General features: G+C 45.1%; 1 protein-coding gene across 1 annotated transcript in view; it reads left to right on the top strand.

Annotated features, from left to right (window-relative positions):
* LOC121287995 (cytochrome P450 3A30-like) overlaps positions 1–22,410 on the top strand; it is a 57,189-nt gene that overhangs the window by 11,017 nt on the left and 23,762 nt on the right. The window contains exons 3-5 of the mRNA XM_041206202.1: positions 2,853–2,905; positions 4,881–4,980; positions 20,121–20,234. Of these exons, the coding sequence (XP_041062136.1) occupies positions 2,853–2,905; positions 4,881–4,980; positions 20,121–20,234 (267 nt within the window). The remainder of the gene's footprint in view (positions 1–2,852; positions 2,906–4,880; positions 4,981–20,120; positions 20,235–22,410) is intronic.

A 22,410-nucleotide genomic window follows, 5' to 3' on the forward strand; every position in this document is an offset into this window, starting at 1 on the left:
CTTTGGGGAAAGTTGGGTAGTCAGGGGGGATAGTCGGTTGATCGGGGAGGCGGAGGAGCGGGTGGTTCTGATCTGGAGTTGTCCAGGAGTTAGATCAAGTTTTAATCTGTCTAACATACCCTAAGTACAGGGAACTGTTCAAAGTCTCCGACTCTAACTTGCCCCAGGGAGAGGGGGAAGTTGGAACTTCCTGGGAAATTCTCTTGGAGTGAGGACTTGTGTGAGGCTCTGACATGCGTCTTGGGTCATATATGTGGTCTCCTTCGATTCAGAGACCGGAAGATCTGGGCCTCTGTCTCTCCAACTTTAAGATCCTCCTTAGCACCTACCTCTGATTTACGGTGATGATGAATAATATTAATGGAGTGATCTTAAAGAAATGTCTTGCATTTATATAGTGCCTTTCCCAACCTCGGCACATTGGACGTAAAACATTTTGAAAAGAAGTATTTCTACAGTGGAATCACTGTTGTAATATATAGGAAGAGCAACATAGCAAACAGCAACGTGATAACGACCAGATAATCTAATTTGGTGATGTTGGTTGAGAGGTAAATATTGGCCAGAACAACAGAGAGCTCCCCTGCTCCTCTTTGAAATAGTGCAGTGGGATCCTTTACATCTGCCTGATAGAGCAGACATGGCCCCAGGTTAATCTTTCATCAGAAAGATACTATTTATTCAGTCAGGTGTCACCTCCATCCAATCACCTGAAACAGTCAATGGGACAGGTCCGCTGTCAAAACATCAAAGTAGAATGGAGTTAAAAAGATGCATCGGTGGTTCCGGATGTTTCTTGTGAATAGAACATATGTAAGAATTCCGATATGGGTCATTGACCAGAAACGTTGGACAGAATTTTACATTTCCCCAAGGTTTCCGCATTCACTGACGACAATGTTGGTGGTGGGTTCTGGCAAGTTACCCCGCAGCCATTTAACGCTTGGAGGGGGACTAATAACTCAGGGTGAGACTTTCACCCTGATTGGGAGGAGGAATCCCTGCCTCCAAGAGCAGCCGGCTAATCAAATGGTCTGAAACTCTTTGATCCCAACAACTCCACCATGAGCGGTGGCCACTGCTGGGACTGCACAAAGTCACCAATGGTGAGGAACTGTGGAGCCGGATTGGGTGGGGGCTTTCAATGCGGCCAAGCTAGGAGACCAGTTGAGGAGAGTGAAGGGGCTGGGGGCTAGAGTGCATAGACCAGGCAAAATGGGGAAACCCAATGGCCCCAAGTGGACCAGAAAGGAGGAACCCTGCTTTCCTGCCAATTGCTCAAAGTGAGGTCTAGTGGTCTTTAAACTTAACTCAAGCCTCTGCCCTCAGCACAAAAATTGCAGTGGGATGGGAAGAGGCCCTGAAGTGGCCAAAGGGCAGGTGGGCCACCTGACACCTTCCCTGCCATATGTAAAATTTTGGTGGGGTCAGGTGGTGGGGGGGTTGCTGGGTGGATTCCCCCTGGCATTACTACCAATTTTACGCCCCCACCTGCCTGCCCACCCACACAAGGGGAAGCATAAAATGATGCCCGGTAACTCTGTTCATTTCGCCATAAATGCTGATTTACCCGCAGAGTGTTAGCAGCAATTTGTTTTTATTTCAGATTTCCAGCATCCACACTATTTTGCTTTTGTATTAGTGTTTATGTTCCTTGCCTTCAGAATGACACAAGGTGATATATTTTCCCTCCTGGGGCAGATTTTCCCTGTGAGTTTCTGGACTGTGAAGTCTGGGTCAAATGAGGGTGGGAAGCCCGCACTGTTTGTGGAGCAGCCGCCCAGCAGTGATTTCTTCTGAATTGGCCAATTAGTGGTCAGACTGTAGACTCGCCATCCAATTAAGAGCAGGGGGTTGGTTCTGGAAGCTCAGGGTCAATAGGAGACTCTCCAGCATCAAAGATGCAGCAGGCTGCCTTTCAGATAAGGAAGAGAGAGGATGCCCTCTCTCCAACTTTTCATAGTTTAAACTAAAAGATAGAATCAGCAGACCACCCACAGTTATTGAAGCGACAGCCTATAGATGCAGCTGAAGCCAGGCAGTCAACAAAGGCCTCAAAGACTGCCTGGAGCACTGGTCCCCAGTGTGCTACTGGGACGGTGCCTCTGGGCAAATACACTGTATTCCCTGACAACACTAGTCAGCCTCAGACAATAGGCCTTTGCAGGCCTTAAACAAGCTTAATTAGCTGCTGCTGCTTCCATGCAGTTAGATCCTCCACTTTTTTTTTATTCATTTGCAGGATGTGGATGTCGCTGGATATGCCAGCATTTATTGCCTATTATTTCCCTATTGCCCTTGAGAAGGCGATTTCAGAGGGTATTTAAGAGTCAACCACATTGCTGTGGATCTGGAGACACATGTAGGCCAGACCAGGTACTGATGACAGATTCCCTTCCCTCAGGGAAATTAGTGAACCAGATGGGCTTTTACAACAATCAACAATGTTTTCATGGTCATCATTAGACTTTTAATGCCAGATTTTTATTGAATTCAAATTCCACCATCTGCCATGGTGGGATTCAAACCCAAGTGCCCAGAGCATTACCCTGGGTCCCTGGATTACTAGTCCAATGACAATACCCACGCACCACCGCCTACCCCTGCTGCCAGCCCAACCCCCTACACCTGCCACCAACCCACCCCTAACCCCACACATTTTCGCAAAATGGCCTGTGAGTCACCAGTCCACTGGCCAGAGGTCATGAAATTCTGCATCCGCCCGCTTCCATGGTTACTCCCAGTGGGACCTAAAAATTCAGCCCCTAGTATCCACACACACAAAGTAATTATTGTTCTACCTTTCTGTATTATGTGAACGCTTTTGCTGATGATGTTTTTTTCCTGGCTAGGGTATGTTTGGGTTCGACACAGAATGCTGCAAGAAGTATGGAAAGATGTGGGGGTGAGTGCATTTAATCAGCCAGGAATGGATACGAAGGTGTTCATTTTTAATCACTTCAAAAATGCATTTTACTCCTGTAATTAAATTGTGGTTCAAGATGTGCTGTGCAGATGATAAACACAGTTTAAAGACACAGATCATTCCCAGCAGTCTTGATACTGATGCAATTATTACATTTCTAAGGATGGTATCTTTATATTGAGGAACACTGTGGACTTGATTACCTTCACTTTTTATCATTGCACTCAAAAGGATGCCACATTTCTATTGAGTTCTGCAGTTTTCGGTGAGGGGTATTCAACCTTAATACATTTGATTCTTTTGCAGACATTCAAACTGAGAAATAGTCTCCAATGGAGCATTCACACTGAGCTTGAAATTCACCCTGTTTGGGCTTAGACACAGGTGGAGTGCTTCTCCATTCAATTAACTGGAATAATGGGATGAAGCCTCAATCCGCTGGGAATCAACGCATTTTCACTGTTGCAAGGAATTCTTTCAGTGGCTCGGAGGATTGGCTGAATCACCTGTCCATGCTCCCTAGACCGAGGGAATGTGTCTGGGAGAACTTCCTGGTCTACCCCAGGAATTTCATCCATTGAAAACAAGAAAGAGTTTGGAGGAGGCCCCAGGAAACGTCCCAGTAGTTTCACAAAGATAATTGATCTGGAGGTGATTTCTGTCAGGCTGAGAACTTTTAAGTCCCTGAAGAAGTCAGACTGACTTGAAACGTCAACTCTGTCTTTCTCTTCACAGATGCTGAGTTTTTCCAGCATTTTTTTTTGTTGCATTATATGTTCCACATTCCACTTGTGCGCAAAACTCATCAAAGACAATGACTTCAGGGGAGTGTGAAGGACTCATATCTCCAGTCTCATTAGCAAGCCATCTATGGTAATCACCTGTGGTATACAACTGTTGGGGATGGATGATTTGAGACTAATTGTTTGGACAATGGGACCATTGTGGTTGGAGAAGAAAGGTCAGCACTATAGTCTCCCAAAGAACAACCAACTCGGTCACCTATATCTTAAATCAGAAGCATAAAGACTATTTTAAATTGAGCCTGAAGCCAGCTGAGTCAGCAAATGACAGATTGTATGCTGTTTCAATTTTTTATGGACTCTAATTTAGACAAAATATCCTTCCCCACTCTGTAATCTTTATTTGTGTGTTTGTGAACTTTGAGTGTGTGTGTATGCAAAATTCAGTGCATATTTTATTGATTTACTTAGATCTGTTTAAGTATAACAAAGCTAACCTCTTTCTTTGTTAAACTTAAAACGTGCCTTATTGGTTCTTTTATGATCACAGGACATAAACAACTAAGCACCCACTGAATTGGTAAGCATGTCTTCTTCAAACAAAACAACCTGTTGTGGTTAAATAAGGAGAGAGGAAAGAGGGAAGCCATTCGACCCCCTCCTCACCTGACTGTAATATTGCAAATTCAGAGGGGGAACTGTGGCTCTGGCGATCTGGCAATCAGATCTCTTGCAATCTGGCCCATCAAACCAGCAGAACAGAGCAAAAATTGAATTTTCTCCTCTTGAAATTAAACCAGAGAAATTTTGGTTTTGCACATGCACAAAACTTGTGGATTGTGAATTTATTGTGAGAATCTGAGTTAGAGCAGAGTGAACTCATTCATCTTCATTCTGCTGTCAGTTGGACTCGCACTCCTGATCAGGGCTGCACTAGTGCTGCAGCTAAAATGCCATTGTGAGGCATAACTGTTTACCATTGATGTAGTTGTAGTGTAACTGCAGCTTGGGTTACATACTGCAATTTAGAGATTGGCCATTACTTGTAGAAGGGAAATGTCTATGTGTCGGTGAGATCACTATAATGATGGAGACCTGGCTATCCAGAGTACCCATAGTTGTGGCAATAAGTCATTCTTTTACTGCAGTCAGTTTTAACACTTTATCTATGACCCAGATTCACTTTCTAACACTTCTGTCTTTTCCTTTAGGATTTTTGATGGGCATCTGCCCATTCTCTCCGTCATGGACCCCGACCTGATTAAAGTCATCTTCATAAAAGAGTTTTACACTTTGTTCACCAATAGGCGGGTAAGTATTGACCTACACTGAGGGTTATTTGCTTTTTATTAATTCTTCTTGCTACTGCAATAAGCCCTTGTTTTCTTTATCTGAATGCTTGTTCAAACTTGCTGTGGGGTGGTTCAGCTGGAATGTAATTTGATTTCTGTGTTTTCTCCACCTGATGTTCTGATCTCATAATGTGCAAGGCAAAGGTCAGGCTTACCATGGTGTTGAGGGAGAAGAGTATGTTTGTTTGATAGGGGAGATCAAATGGACAAATGCTGTGGTTAGTCTCCTATCTCTGGCTCTATCTCACTGGGTTCCATTAAATTCTCATTGGTTGCCTCTCCCATTTTGATCTTTGGAGATTTGGACTGAGCCATGTTGTTGAGGTAGAATAGAAGGTGTATCTCACCCAAGCTCTATCTGGCTTGTTGCCTGGAACTCACACCCCTCACCTTGGAGAGTGAAATGTGTAATTGTCTTGAATTCTGACAGGATTTCCACATCCTGATTTGTGAGGCACAGGAGAGGGATTTATCAGCGGTAAACAAAAAAGGTACAATATCCTTTATGATCTGCTAAGAACTCTGATCCCTAATACTTTTATGGAGTTCTGGGCTAGACAGTTCCTTTTTCAAGAGGGGAAACAGGGTGAAATATCCGTTTATCATTTCCAACCCACTGGAAATTGTGGGCATGTCTGGCTTTGAAATGTCTAATTTCATTAAAAGTAATGAAAAAATATCACCAGTGAGAAATGAGAAATTCTCTGAAATGAAACAACTTGATGCCTATAGGAACACCGTCAATGATTTACTTTTATTGTGGGGATTAGAGCAATGTGTGCAACTCAGTGCATAATTTATATTCATACCCTGCATAATGCATTATAATGAAAATCTATTGAAATGGAATAGTTTTGTTTGTGAATATATCACATTACATCCACGCTTTGCCAGCAAAGGTAACCCAATGAACAAGTCCTGGCAATAGTTAAATAGCTATGTGTTGGACAACCGCCTCCTCTTCATTACACTAACTCTCCTCTTCTCCCTGTTTTTTCTCTCCTCCTCCTCCTTTACTCTTGCTTCATTTGACTATTTGGGGCAAGCAGTTTGGTCTCAATAATTTCTGCTAGGCAAAATATTCTATGGTTTCTGTGTGGTATCCCAATTAATCTTACTACAAGGAAGAACAAGATTTGCACGGTAAGATTCTTTAATGTGAAGTTGTGCCCTAGGATCCTTGGTGCTAATGCAGAATAATGGAAAGTGTTTGTAGAGTGGTCACATTTCTGGTACTTGTTAAGCTGACTGCTTAGAGAAATAACAAACACTCACTTTGGCAGAGTTGATTAGAGCTGAGTAAATTAATAATTAAACATATGTATTTTATACATTATCTGCAAAACTGTAAACAAAGTTGTTCTGAGCAGGTGTGGTTTCCCAATTATAGCATGAAGTTTAACTTATCTTATACCTCGTAGCATCAGGTCAAACATAGGCAAGGAATCCTCCTGCTGGTTACCACTTAATACTCCCCTCAGCTGATGAATCAGTGCTCCTCCATGTTGAATACCACTTGGAGGAAGTACTGAGAGGGGCTAGGGCACAGAATGTACTCTGGGTGGGGGACTTCAATGTCCACCACCTAGAGTGGCTCAGTAGCACCATTACAGACTAAGCTGGTCAAGTCCCAAAGGATACAGATGTTAAACTCTGTCAGCAGCAGGTGGTGAGGGAACCAACAAGAGGGGAAAATCCTACTTGACCTCACCCTCACCAATCTACCAGGCAGATGCATCGGTCCATGACAATATTGGTAGGAGTCTTTGTGGAGACGAAGTCCTGTCTTCACATTGGGGATACCTACCAATGTGTTGTGTGGCACTACCACTATGCTAAAGGAGATAGATTTTGAACAGATATCGCAACTCAAAATTGGGCATCCATGAGGCATTGTGGGCTATCAGCAGCAGTAGAATTGTATACAACCACATCTGCAACTTCATGGTCCAACATATCCCCCACTCTTACCATTACCATCAAGCTGGGGCATCAACCCTGGTTCAATGAAGAGTGCAGGAGGGCATGCCAGGAGCAACAACAGGCATACCTAAAAATGAGGTGTCAAGTTGGTGAAGCTACAACACCAGACTACTTGTGTGCCAAATAGCGGAAGGAATATGCAATAGACAGAGCTAAGCAAACGCACAACAAATGGATCAGATCTAAAGCTCTGCTTACCTGCCACGTCCAGTTGAGAATGCTGGAAAATTAAACAACTAACTGGAGAAGGAGCTCCACAAATATCACCATCAAATGATGGGAGAGTCCAACACATATCAGTGCAAGAGATAGGCTGAAGCATTTACAACAATCTTCAGCCAGAAGTGCCAAGTGGATAATCAATCTCAGTCTCCTCCTGAAGCCCTCAGTGTCACAGCCTTCAGCCAATTCGATTTACTCCATGTGACATCAAGAAATAGCTAAAGGCAAGGGCCTGGACAACATTCCATCAATTGTACTGAAGACTTGTACTCCAGAACTAGTTGTTCCAGTACAACTACAACACTGACATCTACCCGGCAATGTGGAAAATTGCCCAGGTATGCCCTGTCCACAAAAAGCAGGACAAATCCAACCTGGCCAATTACAGCCGCATCAGTCTACTCACGAACATCAGCAAAATGTTGGAAGCAGTTGTCGACAGTACAGTCAAGCGATACTTATTCAGCAATAACCTGCTCAGTTTGGATTCTGCCAGGGCCTCTCAGCTCCTAACTTCATTACAGCCTTGGTCCAAACATGGACAAAAGAGCTGAACTCCAGAGGTGAGGTGAGAGTGGCTGCCCTTGACATCAAAGCAGCATTTGACTGAGGTGTGGCATCAAGGAGCCCGAGAAAAAGTGGAGTCAATGGAAATCAGGGAAAACTCTCCAATATTTGGAGTCAGACCTAACACAAAGGAAGATGTTTGTGGCTTTTGGAGGTCAATCATCTGAGTACCAGGACATCATGCAGGAGTTCTTCAGGCTAGTGTCCTAGGCCCAATCATCTTCGGCTGCTTAATCAATGTCCTTCCTTTCATCATAAGGTCAGAAGTGGGTATGTTCGCTGATGGTTCGCACAATGGTCAGCACCTCTTGCTTCCGACTCCTCAGATACTAAAGCAGTTGTGCCCATATGCAGCAAGACCTGAACAACATTCAGGCTTGGGTCGAAATGTGGCAAGTGACATTTATGCCAACACAAGTGCATGGTGACCATCTCCAATGACCATCTCCAGCAAGAGAAAATCAAACCATATCCCCGTGAGATTCAATGGCATTACCATCGCTGAATCCCCTACTGTCAACATCCTGGGTGTTACCATTGACCAGAAACTGACATGTGTATTTATGTTTGGCCCAATTTGAAGGATGGGAAGTCTGTGGCAAGTCACTCACCTCCTGACTCCCCAAAACCTGTCCAGCAGCTACAAGACACAAGTCAAGAATGTGACGGAATACATTCCACTTGCCTGGATGAGTGTAGCTCCCACAGCACTCAAGAAGCTTGACACCATTTAGGACAAAGCAGCCCGCTTGATTGGCACCCGATCCACAAACATTCACTCCCTTTACTACCGACGCACAGCGGCAACAGTGTGTACCACCTACAAGATGCACTGCAGGAACTCATCAAGGCTCCTTTGACAGCACCTTCCAAACTTGTGACCTTTAATACCTAGAAGGACAAGGGCAGCAGATGCATGGGAACACCACCACATGGAAGTTCCCCTCCAATCTACACACCATCCTGACTTGGAACAATATCACCTTTCCTTCATTAGGGAGGTGGTGGCATAGTGGTATTGTCACTGGACTGGTAATCTAGAGACCCAGGGTAATGTTCTGGGGACCTGGATTGAATCCCACCATGGCAGATGGTAGAATTTGAATTCAATAAAAAGAAATCTGTAATTAATAAGTCTAATGATGATCATGAAGCCATTGCCGATTGTTGTAAAAACACATCTGGTTCACTAATGTCCTTTAGGGAAGGAAATCTGCTATCCTTACCTGGTCTGGCCTACATGTGACTCCAGATCCACAGCAAGGTGGATGACTCTCAAATGCCCTCTGAAGAAGGGCAATAAATGCTGGCCCAGCCAATGACACCTATTTTTAAAAATTGTCATTGGGTCAAAATCCTGCAACTTTCTTCCTAACAGCATTGTGGGTTTACCTACAGCAGATGGACTGTAGCGGTTCAAGAAGGCAGCTCACCATGACTTTCTCAAAGGCAATTATGGATGGGCAATGAAAATGTTGGCCTAGCCACTGATAACACATCATGTGAAAGAATTAAAAAAAACATTAAAACAAAAACAAGATTTGGGGGTGGGGGCGGGGTAGGATTATTTAATGTGAAATTGTGTCCCAGAATTCTTGGTGCCAAAGAGGACTAATGAACACTGAGGCTGGATTTTATGGCCCCCTGCTGGGCGTGTTTCTGGCAGAAGGCATGTAACATATGACAGGCCATTTGCATTCTCGCTAACCCCAGGCCCAGTCCCCATAAAATGGTAGGTGGCATTAGTATCTTAATAGGTTCTGTTGATGGATGTTAAATACCCAGTGGTTTAAGGTAATAAGGTGAACAGGTGTTGGGTATCGATTAGTTAACTATACTCTGATGTGTATATAAAAAGAGTCAGCCAGCACTGGGTGTGATGGTTTTAGAGTAGAGAAGTAAGCTGGAGGATCATCAACTTACCTGGCAGGGGAGAGACCTCGATCGCGTTTCTGCCAGGGAAAGATCAATGATCAATGGCTATAACCAGTCGAACTCCTTACCATGGGGTACCAAACACCATCCGAGTCATGGTGAAGGGCAGTGAAGAAGGAACACTAATGGATCGGACCTTCTTCACCAAGAGGATCCTATTCAAGCTGTGTGGTTTCGAGGCTGCGGAGATCTACTGCCTACAGGATTTCCCCAGTGCTGGATTTTTTGATGTGACTTTCAAGCAAGTGGCAGCTTGTGTCAAACTCCTGAAGGTGTTTGAGGAGAAGAGAGACCTGCCAGAAATGAAGATCCTGACGGCGGAGCCGCTCTTTGCTCTGCCGTTGCGACGGTGCATCTTTACAACCCCTTCGTCCCTGTCGCTCACGTGCTCACCTTCCTTACCAGGTACTTTGATAAGGTTGGGAGCTGCACTGCGGTTAGACATGATTTGGGGATCTGGACATGTAAATGCCAGGTTAAAGTCATGCTCAAGACCGACGGTAAGGGAGCCATCTTCCACCCCCCTTCCAGATTCGCTATCGGGGGAAGCCTTGGCTACGCTGGGCAACCCAAACTTTGTCGCTCATGCGGCAAGGCTGGTCATGTGGCGGCCAACTGCAGCGCCGTCCTCTGCAAGAACTGCAAACAGGAAGGGCACCAGACAAAAGACTGTAAACAGGCTAAGTGCTGCAACCTGTGTGGTGAGGCAGGCCACTTCTACAGGACCTGCCCCAAACGTTGCCGTACTTATGCACAGGCAGCGAAAGCCAACGAGGGGGAAGCAGAAGAAATGCCTCGTGTCACTCCAACCACCAAGGCCCCCAGGGAGAACAACGGGACAAAGGAAGACACAGAGAAAGATAAGGTGGAGGAAAAGATTGGGGCAACAGACGGCCAATCAATAACACTGCCCCCTGAACCTCCCACCCCACGAGAGCGAATCAACGGAGGAGGAGGAGGCAGCAGTGGGAAAGCAGCAGGGGGATTGGCAGTTGGTGAAGAGAGCCAAAAGGAAGAAAGGGCTAAGAAGAAACCAAGCCACTTCCCAGACAAGAGGCAAGAGGCGTCTCCCATTCGACACGGATAACAAGAGCAGCAGCTCTTCGGAAGAAGAAGGGCCAGGGCATTGCCGACAGAAGAAGCAGCAAAACGCTAGGGAGTTGGAGGGCAAGACACCCGAGCTCCTGAACATTGGAGACAAGGAGGAGACCAGCGCACCCCAACTTTGCCCACAACCCGAAGAGGCCAGTGTTCCACAGCTCCAGGAATCTGGGAGCAGTGAGGTGCTCAGCGCTCCCCAGCTCTGGGAAGCTGGGAGCAGCATCGTCCCAGAGGGGGAGAGGATTAGAGAAGCTTCTCCAACAGAGGACATTTCAAACCCCACTCTCTGCACGGATCCAGATGCCACCCAAGCAGAACACCGCCAATGGGGAGGTTCAGGACGCTTTCCTCAGCCCTTCCAAAGTAAGGCAATTTGAGCACACTACGGGCATGAAGGAGCAGACTAAAGGTCTGGGACTCTCAGAGACAACAGGTTTGATAAGAGACTAAATGCTTTAAAATGGGTTTAAAAATTGTATCCATAAATGTGCATAGCATTAAATCTACCACGCGATGTGTTGCGACCTTGGATTACCTTGCCAAGGTCAAAGCTGACCTGTTGTTTCTGCAGGAGTGTGCGATACCGCACCTCAGCTCCTATAGGCAATGGTCACGATGGTGGTCCCATGGGCTATCGATCTGGTCGGGAGGAAACGATTCTCGTTCCTCCGGCCTGGGTATTCTGCTGTGGGGAGGCAGCTTCACCGTCTCCCAGGTTAAGGAGGTGGTGGGCAGGCGCCTCCTCGTAGCAGACGTAATGTACAAGAATGCTCCACTCCGGTTAATTAACGTGTACACCCCATCACAAGGGGCTGAGCGGCTGGAGGTTTTTCAGCAGCTCCCACTGCTGCTGGCAACCTCCAGGCCGGTCATTCTGGGCGGTGACTTCATTGATGCGGCTGGACGATCCGGCAGGGCGGACAGCAGATTGGATGCTACAGTAAAAAGATGCCAAGCTGCACGACGTCTTCAGCAACCCTGCAGACGGAGCGCGGCATAGATACACCTGGTCGCGGCCTGACGGGTCCGTCCGTTCCAGGATAGACTTCCTGTTTGTGTCCCATGTATTCGCAGTCAGATCCACCGACGTCAAGCCGGTGTCCTTCTCTGATCACTGCCTCCTACTGGCTGACTGTCACTTAGAGAAGGACCAGAGGGTTGGCAGGGGGGCATGGAAGCTAAACGTGAAACTGCTGACCTCAGAGAACATTGAGGAGCTCAAGAGGGATTACAAAGGTTGGAGAACCATGAAACCCCACTTTGAGTCACTGACACACTGGTGGGAAGCGATCAAGGGAAACATGAAGAGGTTTTTCATCTTCAAAGGCACCCAGAAAGCTAGAAAGGAACAGAGGGAAATGTCCCGACTCCAGAAAAACATGCAGAATCTGCTCCGGCTGCAGTCGATGGGGGTCGATGTCAAGGAGGAACTCCAAGAGGTGAAGAGCCAGCAAGCCTCGCTCTTTGCCTCGGAGACCTCCAAGATCATCTTCCGTTCCAGAGTCCGCTCTGTGGAGCAGGATGAGACATGCTCACGTTTCTTCTTCCAAAAGGTACACAGAGAGAGCTCTGTGATCAGCAGCCTGAAGGAAGAAGACGGCTCAGTAAAGTCATCACAGTACGACATTTTGAGGATCAGCAAATCATTTTATGCCGGATTGTATAACGTGAAGCCCACAGACAGCACGGCCTCCCAGTCCTTCCTGTCCTCTATCACGGAGAATTTAGACGACAGTACACGGGAGAGCCTGGACAAACCGCTAACTCCTGATGAACTGACTGAGGCCCTTGAGTCCTTCGCGAAGAGTAAAACTCCCAGAAGCGACGGCTTGCCGGTGGAGTTGTATTCGGCTCTGTGGGACTGGATCGGCCCGGACCTGCTAGAAGTGTACGAGAGTACGCTCCTAGCCGGCAGCATGTCAGAATCCATGAGGAAAGGCATCATCACCCTCATCTACAAGCACAAGGGTGAAAGGGAGGAAATTAGCAATTGGCGACCCACTTCACTGTTGAATGTGGACTGTAAGATTCTGTCCAAGGTCATCGCCAATCGGGTCAAATCCGCTCTGGAATTGGTGATCCACCCTGACCAGACCTGCACTGTGCCCGGCAGGAAGATCTCTGACAGCCTCGCGCTGCTCAGGGATATGATTGCCTATGTACAGGACAGGGGTGTGGATACCTGCCTCATCAGCCTGGATCAGGAGAAGGCCTTTGACAGAATATCGCACACCTACATGGTGGATGTGCTCTCCAAAATGGGGTTTGGGGAGGGAATTCGCAATTGGATCCAACTGCTCTACACTAACATCAGTAGCGCAGTCTCAATCAATGGGTGGGAATCAGAAAGCTTTCCTATTAAATCTGGAGTCAGGCAGGGCTGCCCCCTCTCCCCTGTCCTTTTTGTGTGTTGCATAGAACCCTTTGCTGAGTCCATCAGGAAGGATCCGGGCATAGGAGGAGTGACGATCCCAGGCAGTGGAGGCACTCAGATCAAAGCCTCCCTGTACATGGACGATGTCACCGTCTTCTGCTTGGATCCGCTGTCGGTCCACAGACTGATCCACATCTGCGACCAGTTTGAACTGGCCTCAGGAGCCAAGATAAATCGTGGGAAGAGTGAGACTATGTTCTTTGGGAACTGGGCTGACCGATCCTTTGTCCCCTTCACTGTCAGGGCTTACGGCCTGAAGGGGCTGGGGATATGGTTCGGAGGAACCAGGGCACGCGTTAGAAACTGGAAGGAGCGAGTGTCTATGGTGAAAAGGAAACTGGGCATGTGGGAGCGACGCTCCCTCTCCATTGCGGGTAAGAACCTGGTCATCAGGTGTGAGGCACTCTCGCTGTTGCTGTACGTGGCGCAGGTCTGGCCCATTTCACACTCCTGTGTGGTGGCGATCACCCGAGCCACCTTCCGCTTTATCTGGAGGTCGAAAATGGATCATGTCCGTAGGGACGCGATGTACAAGCCTCTAGATAAAGGGGGAAAAAACGTGCCCAACATCGCCCTCATACTGATGGCCACCTTTGTGTGCGGCTGCATCAAGCGGTGCGTAGACCCTCAGTATGCAAACACCAAGTGTCACTACATGCTGAGGTTCTACCTGTCCCCGGTGTTGCGAAGGATGGGTCTGGCCACACTGCCGTGGAACGCTCCAAGTAGTTGGACTGTGCAGTACCACCTGTCCCTCGTGGGAAAATTTATGCAGAGAAACACCTTTGACCACAAGTCCATCAGGCAGTGGTTGGCACGTAACGTCTTAAAGGCCCTGAGGGAAAAGGAGAGGGTGGATCCTGTGGGATGGTTCCCTGAGCAGACTGACAAAGTCATTTGGCAGAATGCCTCATCGCCAGAACCTTCCAACAAGCACCAAGATGTAGCTTGGCTGGTGGTGAGAAAGGCCCTCCCTGTAAGATCCTTCCTACATGCCAGGAGTCTCACCCCCTCTGCACGTTGCCCTCGAGGTGGCTGTGGTGGGGAAGAGACCGTTGTTCACCTCCTTGTAGATTGTGCCTTTGCGAAGAAGGTCTGGAGAGAGCGCAGTGGTTTCTGTCGAGGTTCATCCCGAGCAGTTTTGTGACACAAGACTCTGTGCTCTACGGGCTGTTCCCAGGGACACACACTGAGACAAACATCAACTGCAGCTGGAGGATCATCAACTTGGTGAAAGACGTTCTTTGGTCTGCCCGAAACTTGTTGGTCTTCCAGCGCAAAGAGTTGTCCCCGACCGAGTTTTGCAGACCGGCACATTCCAAGGTCCAGGACTATGTGCTGAGGGACACAGTTAAGCTTGAAGCAGCCGCCACAAAGGCGCAATGGGGAAGGGTCGCTGCCTAAGACCTTTCTGCCACAGTGCAATGAGGGACTGGGACCTGTTTAGAGCCCTCAGGCTGTACAGCTTAAAATGAATGTCTGCCAATGACTGTAATATTCATTGTTTGTACTGATACACCTTGTGATTCATGTTGTAAAAGTTGAACCTGATTGTATTTTTGTGATGGTGATTTTGAAATGGTTTGAAATGTTATTGAAGATTTATGAATAAAGTATATTTTTGCAAAAAAAAACCATCTTCCGGCTTTGGAGGGGACGACCATTTTTGCAGAACATTTGACTGCCACGCATGCAGGGAGGAGGGCGTTTCTTAAGGCAGAGGTTCCGGGGGAAAAAACCAGGAGAGCTTTGTGGTATCGAATCAGGAATGAATTTTAAGTCCAGGGACGTAGTGTATTATAAGAGAAGGGCAGAAAGAATGGAAAGGCCCAGGAAAAGTTATAGGCACTGATGGAAAAATAATAATCTTGGGATGGATTTCGTATGGAGGAAGCACTTCCCAGATGGTACATGCAAAGCTAAAGACAGACTTGTAGCTCAGGAATTTAAGAACCAACTGGGTGACGAGAAAGTTAGAATAGATTCCCCAACAGCAGGAAAAGTAAGTTTGTGGATTTTCTAGCACTTCTACGAATATACTCTTGGGAATGTAAACCCATTGATTTCAAAGCTGCAATTTTATAAGATGATCCTCCAGCTGCAGTTTGAAAGAGAAATATTGTTAAAGCCTCGAAAAGAAACTGGAGATATAGAGGGGAAATCATGGAGGTTAAACGAGTGTGTTTAACGGCTAAGTGATGCATCCAGGCTATGATATTTCTCCATTAGGTCCATCCTACTAAAAGCTGGTTGCGTTCAGCTAAAGGCAGATCCAGCAATGTTTTATTGGTGCTATTAAGGAAAACTAGCAGGCATTTTCTTAATGCATATAGATGATTTCCTGTGGGGTTGGGGGGTGTGGATCTGTGGCATTTGAGAAATTTGTGATGGATAAAATTATAAAAAATTTCAAAATTGGAAGCTGGACTTCTGGAGCTTTTAAGTATATAGGGTTGGACATTAGACAGACTAAGTTGGGAATTACCCTGACTCAACAGCCTTACCTAGAGAATGGTAATAAAGTCCTGATAAATTGGTCCAGATCCTCACAAAAGGAAGACCCTGGAACCAAGGAAGAAGCAGATAAATTAAGAAGCTTAATTGGGCAATTAAACTGGTTATGCACATAAACTAGACAGACGAGTGCTATGATGTATTAGAATTGGGCACCATGCTGAAATATGTTGGGGAACTACTGAAAGCAAATAATTTCTTCAATGTCTTAAGTTTAGAAGAATGTATGCACAGATTTCCAGACCCAAAAGGGATGAAATTAGTCATTTTTAGTGATGCCTCATGCACTAATTTCCCTGATTATTCGAGCACAGCAGGATTCATTATATTTTTAGTGGGAAGAAACAATAAATGTTGTCCACTAGCCTGGGAATCAAAAGAAATAGAGTAGTGAAAAGCACCTTAGCTGCAGAGATACTTGCACTGGTAGAAGTGATAGATATGGCAATGTGATTATCGAGTATTTTAAAGGAACTCCTATATAAGGGGCAACTGGGGAAAAATGTGCCTATAAATTGCTGTATAGATAACTGTTGGCTCTGGGACAATGTCCATTTGACAAAGAGTGTCATGGAAAAGAGGTTGAGGATTGATCTCGCGAGTATAAAAGAGATGTTGGAAAGGAAGGCGATTTCCAAAATAACATGGGTCGACGCAAGTCACCAGTTGTCGGATTGTTTCACAGAAAGAACTGCTTATCCAATGAAATAGTTGGATATTCTCAAAGAAGGACACCTGTGTTATAATGGATTATGAGAACAGAAATGTTTATATTGTAACCTTCCTTATTAATTTTTATATTTCCAAGATTAGGTGGAATATGGAATATATTATTTGATTGTATAAAAAAAAATGTACTATCATTTTGTACTTTTTCTTACGAATAGTTTTTGTTTGTATATCAATTTAATTTGAAAAAGGGGAATCAGATACGTTCTGTTGATGGATGTTAAATACCCAGTAGTTTAAGTTAATAAGGCTAACAGCTGTTGGTTATTGATTAGTTAGTTATACTCAGATGTGTATATAAAGAAGAGTCAACCAGCACTGGGTGTGATGGTGTTAGAATAGAGAAGTAAGCTCTGTAATAAACAGCCTCTACCAAAAGCATCCAAGACTGTGTCTTCACAACCAGGTTTTGGAATTTCTCTAACAGGTGGGCAGGGGCTGTCATTTTTTGTTTGAAATAATTAATGAGAAATTGAGCTTGTTAACAAGCCAATTGACCCAAATATTACACTGCCCATGTCATAATACAGTTGATGTGGTCAGGCGGGAGTGAGCAGGCCATTTTATTTGAACCCAATTAGTTAAAAGATGGGAAGGGAGTGGGGTTTGTCCTTTGGCAGGGTGTCCTGTGTGCATCGGGAGCAACACCCCTTTATGTCTCCTTGCGTGGCCTCCAAAACCCATCCCACCCAGCCCCCCTCCCCCTCCTTAAGGTGCCCAATGCCTGCCCGCTCTAAAAGCCCGGGACTTACTGTGGTTATCTGATGTGTAATATACCTTCAAGAAGAAGGTTTTAAAAAAGTTCACATGATCTTATTATCCAATGACAGAGTAGTGCAGGCTACCTTTAGTAGTCAGTAGCGTAGAGTAAGAGCCTCTACATTACAGAGGTTTTAGTTGTAAGCACACAATTGTAGCTGCTGAGTTCCTTTTGTAAATAAATAGAATGTGTTCTACGTCAGAACTGTCTGCTGATTTGCTTTGTCTATCGTACCAACTCGGTCCTCCTGAAACAAGAGTGCAACCCGGATCCATTAGTCCAACTAAACTAGTGACCAGGATCCAACACTTACCTTAGTCTGGGATCCATTAGTCATCTTCCCAAGGCCTGCTTGCAGATCTGGCAGCACCAACTACTGAGTTCTGGCGCTGCTGGGACAACTAGAGTTGCCGACAATCAGTTTAGCTGGCTGCTCTTGAGGGCAGGGCAGGCCTTCCTCCCACTGAGGGGTGGAAGCCCCACACTCTATTCAGTTTGACTGCCCCCAGTGTGTTATTGCTGCAGGACAGCCTTTTTTTAAAAGTTGGTGGGTTTGAAACTGATTTTTGTAATGTGAGGGGAGGCGGATGTGGGGTCGAGCACTAAACAACCCCCCTCCTGGAAAAATTTAGGCCTGGGATGTAGCTGTCAAATTCCTGAGTTTTTTTAATGGACTGCTGACAACAACAACAAACACTCACTTTGGTATAGTTGACTAGAGCTGAATATGTGTATTTTATACATTATCTGCAAAACTATATAGTAATTCTGTGCAGGAACTGTCCAGAGAAAAGGGGGGTGTTGAAGAAGTGATTAGGCATTAAAATGAAAACTACGTATTTAACAGGTATTCATTAAGGAACAGTTGATTTATACGGCATGAAACTCAAACCCCACAGTGGGAGGATGACAAGAAGCACCTGACCTCTTACGTAGCCTCTGGCAACACAAAACATTTACAGTGCAGAACGAGGCTTTCAGCCTATTGTCTTTGCCAGCCAAAAAAGTATAATCTAGCCTCATCCCACATTCCAAGTATTTATTTAAATATGGTGATGGTTTCTGTCTCGACCATCCTATCAAGCAATGAGTTCCAGACCCCCAACACCCCGAGTGAAAACATTTCAACTCTCCTCCCATCCTTCTGCAAATTACTTTAAATCTAAGCCACCTGGTTACTGACTTCCCTGCTAAAGAAATAGGTCCTCCCTTTCCACTATATCCAGGTCCCTCAATTTTATACACCTCAATTAAATCTCCCCTCAGCCTTCTCTGTTGCCAAGCAAATAACTTCAGCCGATTGAATTTTTCCTCATAGCTAAAATTCAGCAGGATTGGCAACATCCTTGTAAATCTCTTCTATACCCTCACTAGTGTGATCAAATGCTCCCTGCAATGACTCCCAGGCACAAGGAGTTAGAAATTGATTTCGGAAAATGGGAACGAAGGAATATTCATAGATGTGGTTAGTGGGCACTTAGAAAATAATAGTATAATTAAGCAAAGAAAATTATGAAAGAAAAATCAGATTTGACGATCTGTTAGTTTTTTGATGATTTCACAAATACAATAGACAAGGGGGAGCCAATGGATATAGTGTATTTGAATTTTCAAAAAACAGTTGATGAGATGCCACATCAGTTTTTAATTCAAAATTAGGACTTGTGGGATTGAGGATAATATTTTAGCACGGATTGAGGATTGGTTAATCGACAAAAAAAAGAGCAGGAATAAACAGGACATTTTTGGCATGGCAAGCTGCATCAAATGGTGTATCATCAGGACCAGTACTTGTGCCTCAGCTATTTACAGTCCATATCAATGGCTTAGTTGAGGGGACTGAGTGTAAAGTATCCATGTTTTTGACAATACAAAGTTAGGTCAGAAAGTATGTGAGAGGAAGATGCAAAGTGGCTGCAGAGATTGATAATTTTTGATAATTAAGGAATAATAGATAGTGCAGGAAGGTAGAGTTGAAGTAGAAGATCAGTCACGATCTTGTTGAATGGCAGATTAAGTTCAAAAGTATTATTGCAGCTCCTGTTTCTTATATTCTTGAGCCTTTTCCACCATCCAATTATTTCATGGCTGATCTTTACCTCAAATCCATTTATTTGCCTTGCCTCCATCATCCCTTGGTAATTTTACTCAGCTGTCAATCTCAGTCTTGTAATTGTCTCAGCATTCAAAGGGGGAGAGAATTCTAGATTTGCACTAGGCTCATTATACCCAGATGTCAGAGACTTATCCCAAATTAGACCTCAGGCTTCATATGAATAAACCTGGTGAGTTGCCAATGCCAGTTTACCACATACCAATTTGGGTCGCTTGGAGCTCCAGCAGTGACTCTTGAGGATTTGGTGAATGGTAAGTGGCTGAACAGGGGGAAGGTTGGCTGGTGGGTCTGATGTGGAATTAAAAGTGCACTCCTCCTCTTTGCTCAACACTAATGTAGATTGTCACATAGAAAAGTACCTTTACTTGCCAGTTGTCTGTGGCAGGTGGTGAGGGAACCAACAAGAGGGAAAAACATACTTGACCTCATCTTCACCAACTTGCTTGCCACAGATGTATCTATCCATGAGCGTAACGGTAGGAGTGACCACCGCACAGTCATTGTGGAGACAAAGACTCACCTTCACATTTGAGGATGCCCTCCATCATGTGGCACTACCCAAAAAAGACTCAGTTTGATCCTATTGTGTTACTCCCTTCCCCAAACTACCCCCTCCTCATACAGCCTGAACACACTCTGTGCAGTTTCAGCTTAAATCACTTTTGGAAATAATATGTCATTGACCCTGATATGTGATGAACAAAAAATAGATGTTAAGACTTCCTCCCTTTCCTGTAGAACTTTGGTCTGAATGGGCCACTGACTGAGTCCATCCTGGTTGTCGATGATGACAAATGGAAGAGAATCCGAAGTGTGCTTTCGCCAGCCTTCACCAGCGGGAGACTGAAAGAGGTAACAACCCCCATCCCACTCCCCAATAGATCGACTCCTTTGTGCTTATACTTGTGATATGTAAGGTATATAGACAAGTGAGTTGGATCCAAAATCATCCAATAATAATTGACCTCTTATGAAGGTGAGAGAATGGATGCTGATATGTTCAGAAGTACTGGAACATCAGGTGTTAAAACACAAAGTGACACGTTTATGTGTAATCTGTTAACAGCTACAGGGTTCTGAGGTGATTAGACTCCATCTTCCCTTCACTTCAGTGTGTCCAGAGCACATTCAAGAATGCTCTGACAATCCAGGCTTAATATTTTCCTAGTTTACTTAAAAAGGCATCCTCATTCCTAATTAAGATTGTTTCCTTGGAAGGCATCCCATCTATCGTGGTCTTTGTCTTAGCCTAACACTCATCGTTCTACTACCTCAGCTCAGATAACACAACACAATACCTGACTGCCGTGGCTCCTATAAAAGCATCCTATAAAACATAATCTAGCATGAATGCCTCCAAATGAAAGTGTGGCAAGGGCAGGTTTGACTAGATGCAGTTTCAGTTATCAGCATCCCAATTGTTAAGGATTCCATGTTTATGTAGAAAGCCTTTATTATAAAATGGAAGCATTCAAAAGTACTTCTCTTACATGTAGTGTAAAGTGGTCGAGAGGTTCAGATGTGGCAGGTAGGTGTTGCTAATCTGTGATTACATTATCCATCAGTCTGACTACTGTTACTGATTCTTGCCTTCATATAGTGGGTTTAAGATACTTTACAGAGGAAAACTGAAAAAAAGGATCAGATTGTTGGAGATATGCCTGAAAGATTGTCCAAAAAGATGGTCTGCAAGAAAACATTTCAAGGCAGAAAGTTCCAGAATGTGGAACTGAGGTGACGAAAAGCTCTTAACTCAATGTGTGGATGAAGTGAGAATGGGAGTGGGGGACAGACAGAAGGCCAAAGATGACCCATTGGAGGAGATGTAAGGCAAGCTTAGGCATTAAATTAGTGTTGGGTGAGGCCGAGGAGTGACTTGAAGGTGAGGATAAGATTTTAAGTTTAATGTGTTGAGAGATGCAGTCAATGTAGATCAACAAGACCAGGTGATGGGTATGGGATTTGGCACAAGATGGGGTACGCAGGTTGAATTTTGAGGGAGTTTGCAGATGAAGTACCGTGAATTCTTCTTAGCTGGTGTGGTTTACAGGGCTGGAAAAGGAGTTTCTGTTGGGAGATGAAGGAGCCATGAAATGCCTATGCCAGTTTGAGGTAATCCTGATGTGATGGGGAGATTTTAACTGAGGACAGTGAAACACAGAAGAGTGTAAAATGTCTCTACTGCAGAAAGATCTGGTGAACAATAATAATTCCTGGAATCTATCTGCAATACCAGCCTTTTTAAACCCCTTCCCCTGCCTTTCTATCTTCATCTCTAAGTCTGAGGAGGTCATGGCACTCTTTGGCACTGAGGCCATCCATTCAGTTGCCTCTGTTACACCTCCTTGATCCTCTCCATATCTTAACCCTGAGCAGAAATTGATTCTTGTTTCTCTCCTATTTCCCCTCCTGTCCTCTCCGGGCTCCCCTCATCCATGAGATCTACCTCCTGCTCCCTCGATCCAATTCTCACCATTTGCTGATCACCCAACCTCCTTTCCTGCCCCCCCATGCTAGTTGAGATTGTAATTTCATTCTTTTCGAGCAGTGTTTCTATCCATCCTCCCCTTTTTGCAAAACTGGTGTCAACATGCCTTCTCAAAAAAAAAATGCTGTAGCCCCTTCCATCCTTGCAAACTATTACTCCATGCCAACATCCCAAGTCCTCCATGTAGTTTTCTCCCAATCTGTATTACAAGGCTTTTCATTGTTACTTGATGTTTGCATCTCCTCAGTCAGATGTTGGCCCCTCCTCCCCTGTATTGTGCAAATGATTTGGACATGCTCATTCAGCTTCACTTTTAAGATGCAGTCATAACCAGAGTATCTTACACAATGGCTTGTCTGCTCATCAGATGCACCATTACCTCTGAAGACGGACCATCATCTTCAGCCCCGGCCACACTCCACAAACATCAGCTCATTGAGAATTCCACTGTCCGTATCCTGCATCAAGTCCCACATCTCTTCCTATCTACACAATACCTTCAATATAAATTGTTACCTTGTACTTAAATCTCTTCAAGGC

The sequence above is a fragment of the Carcharodon carcharias genome, chromosome 15 (genome assembly GCF_017639515.1).
Source record: "Carcharodon carcharias isolate sCarCar2 chromosome 15, sCarCar2.pri, whole genome shotgun sequence".
NCBI lineage: Eukaryota > Metazoa > Chordata > Chondrichthyes > Lamniformes > Lamnidae > Carcharodon > Carcharodon carcharias.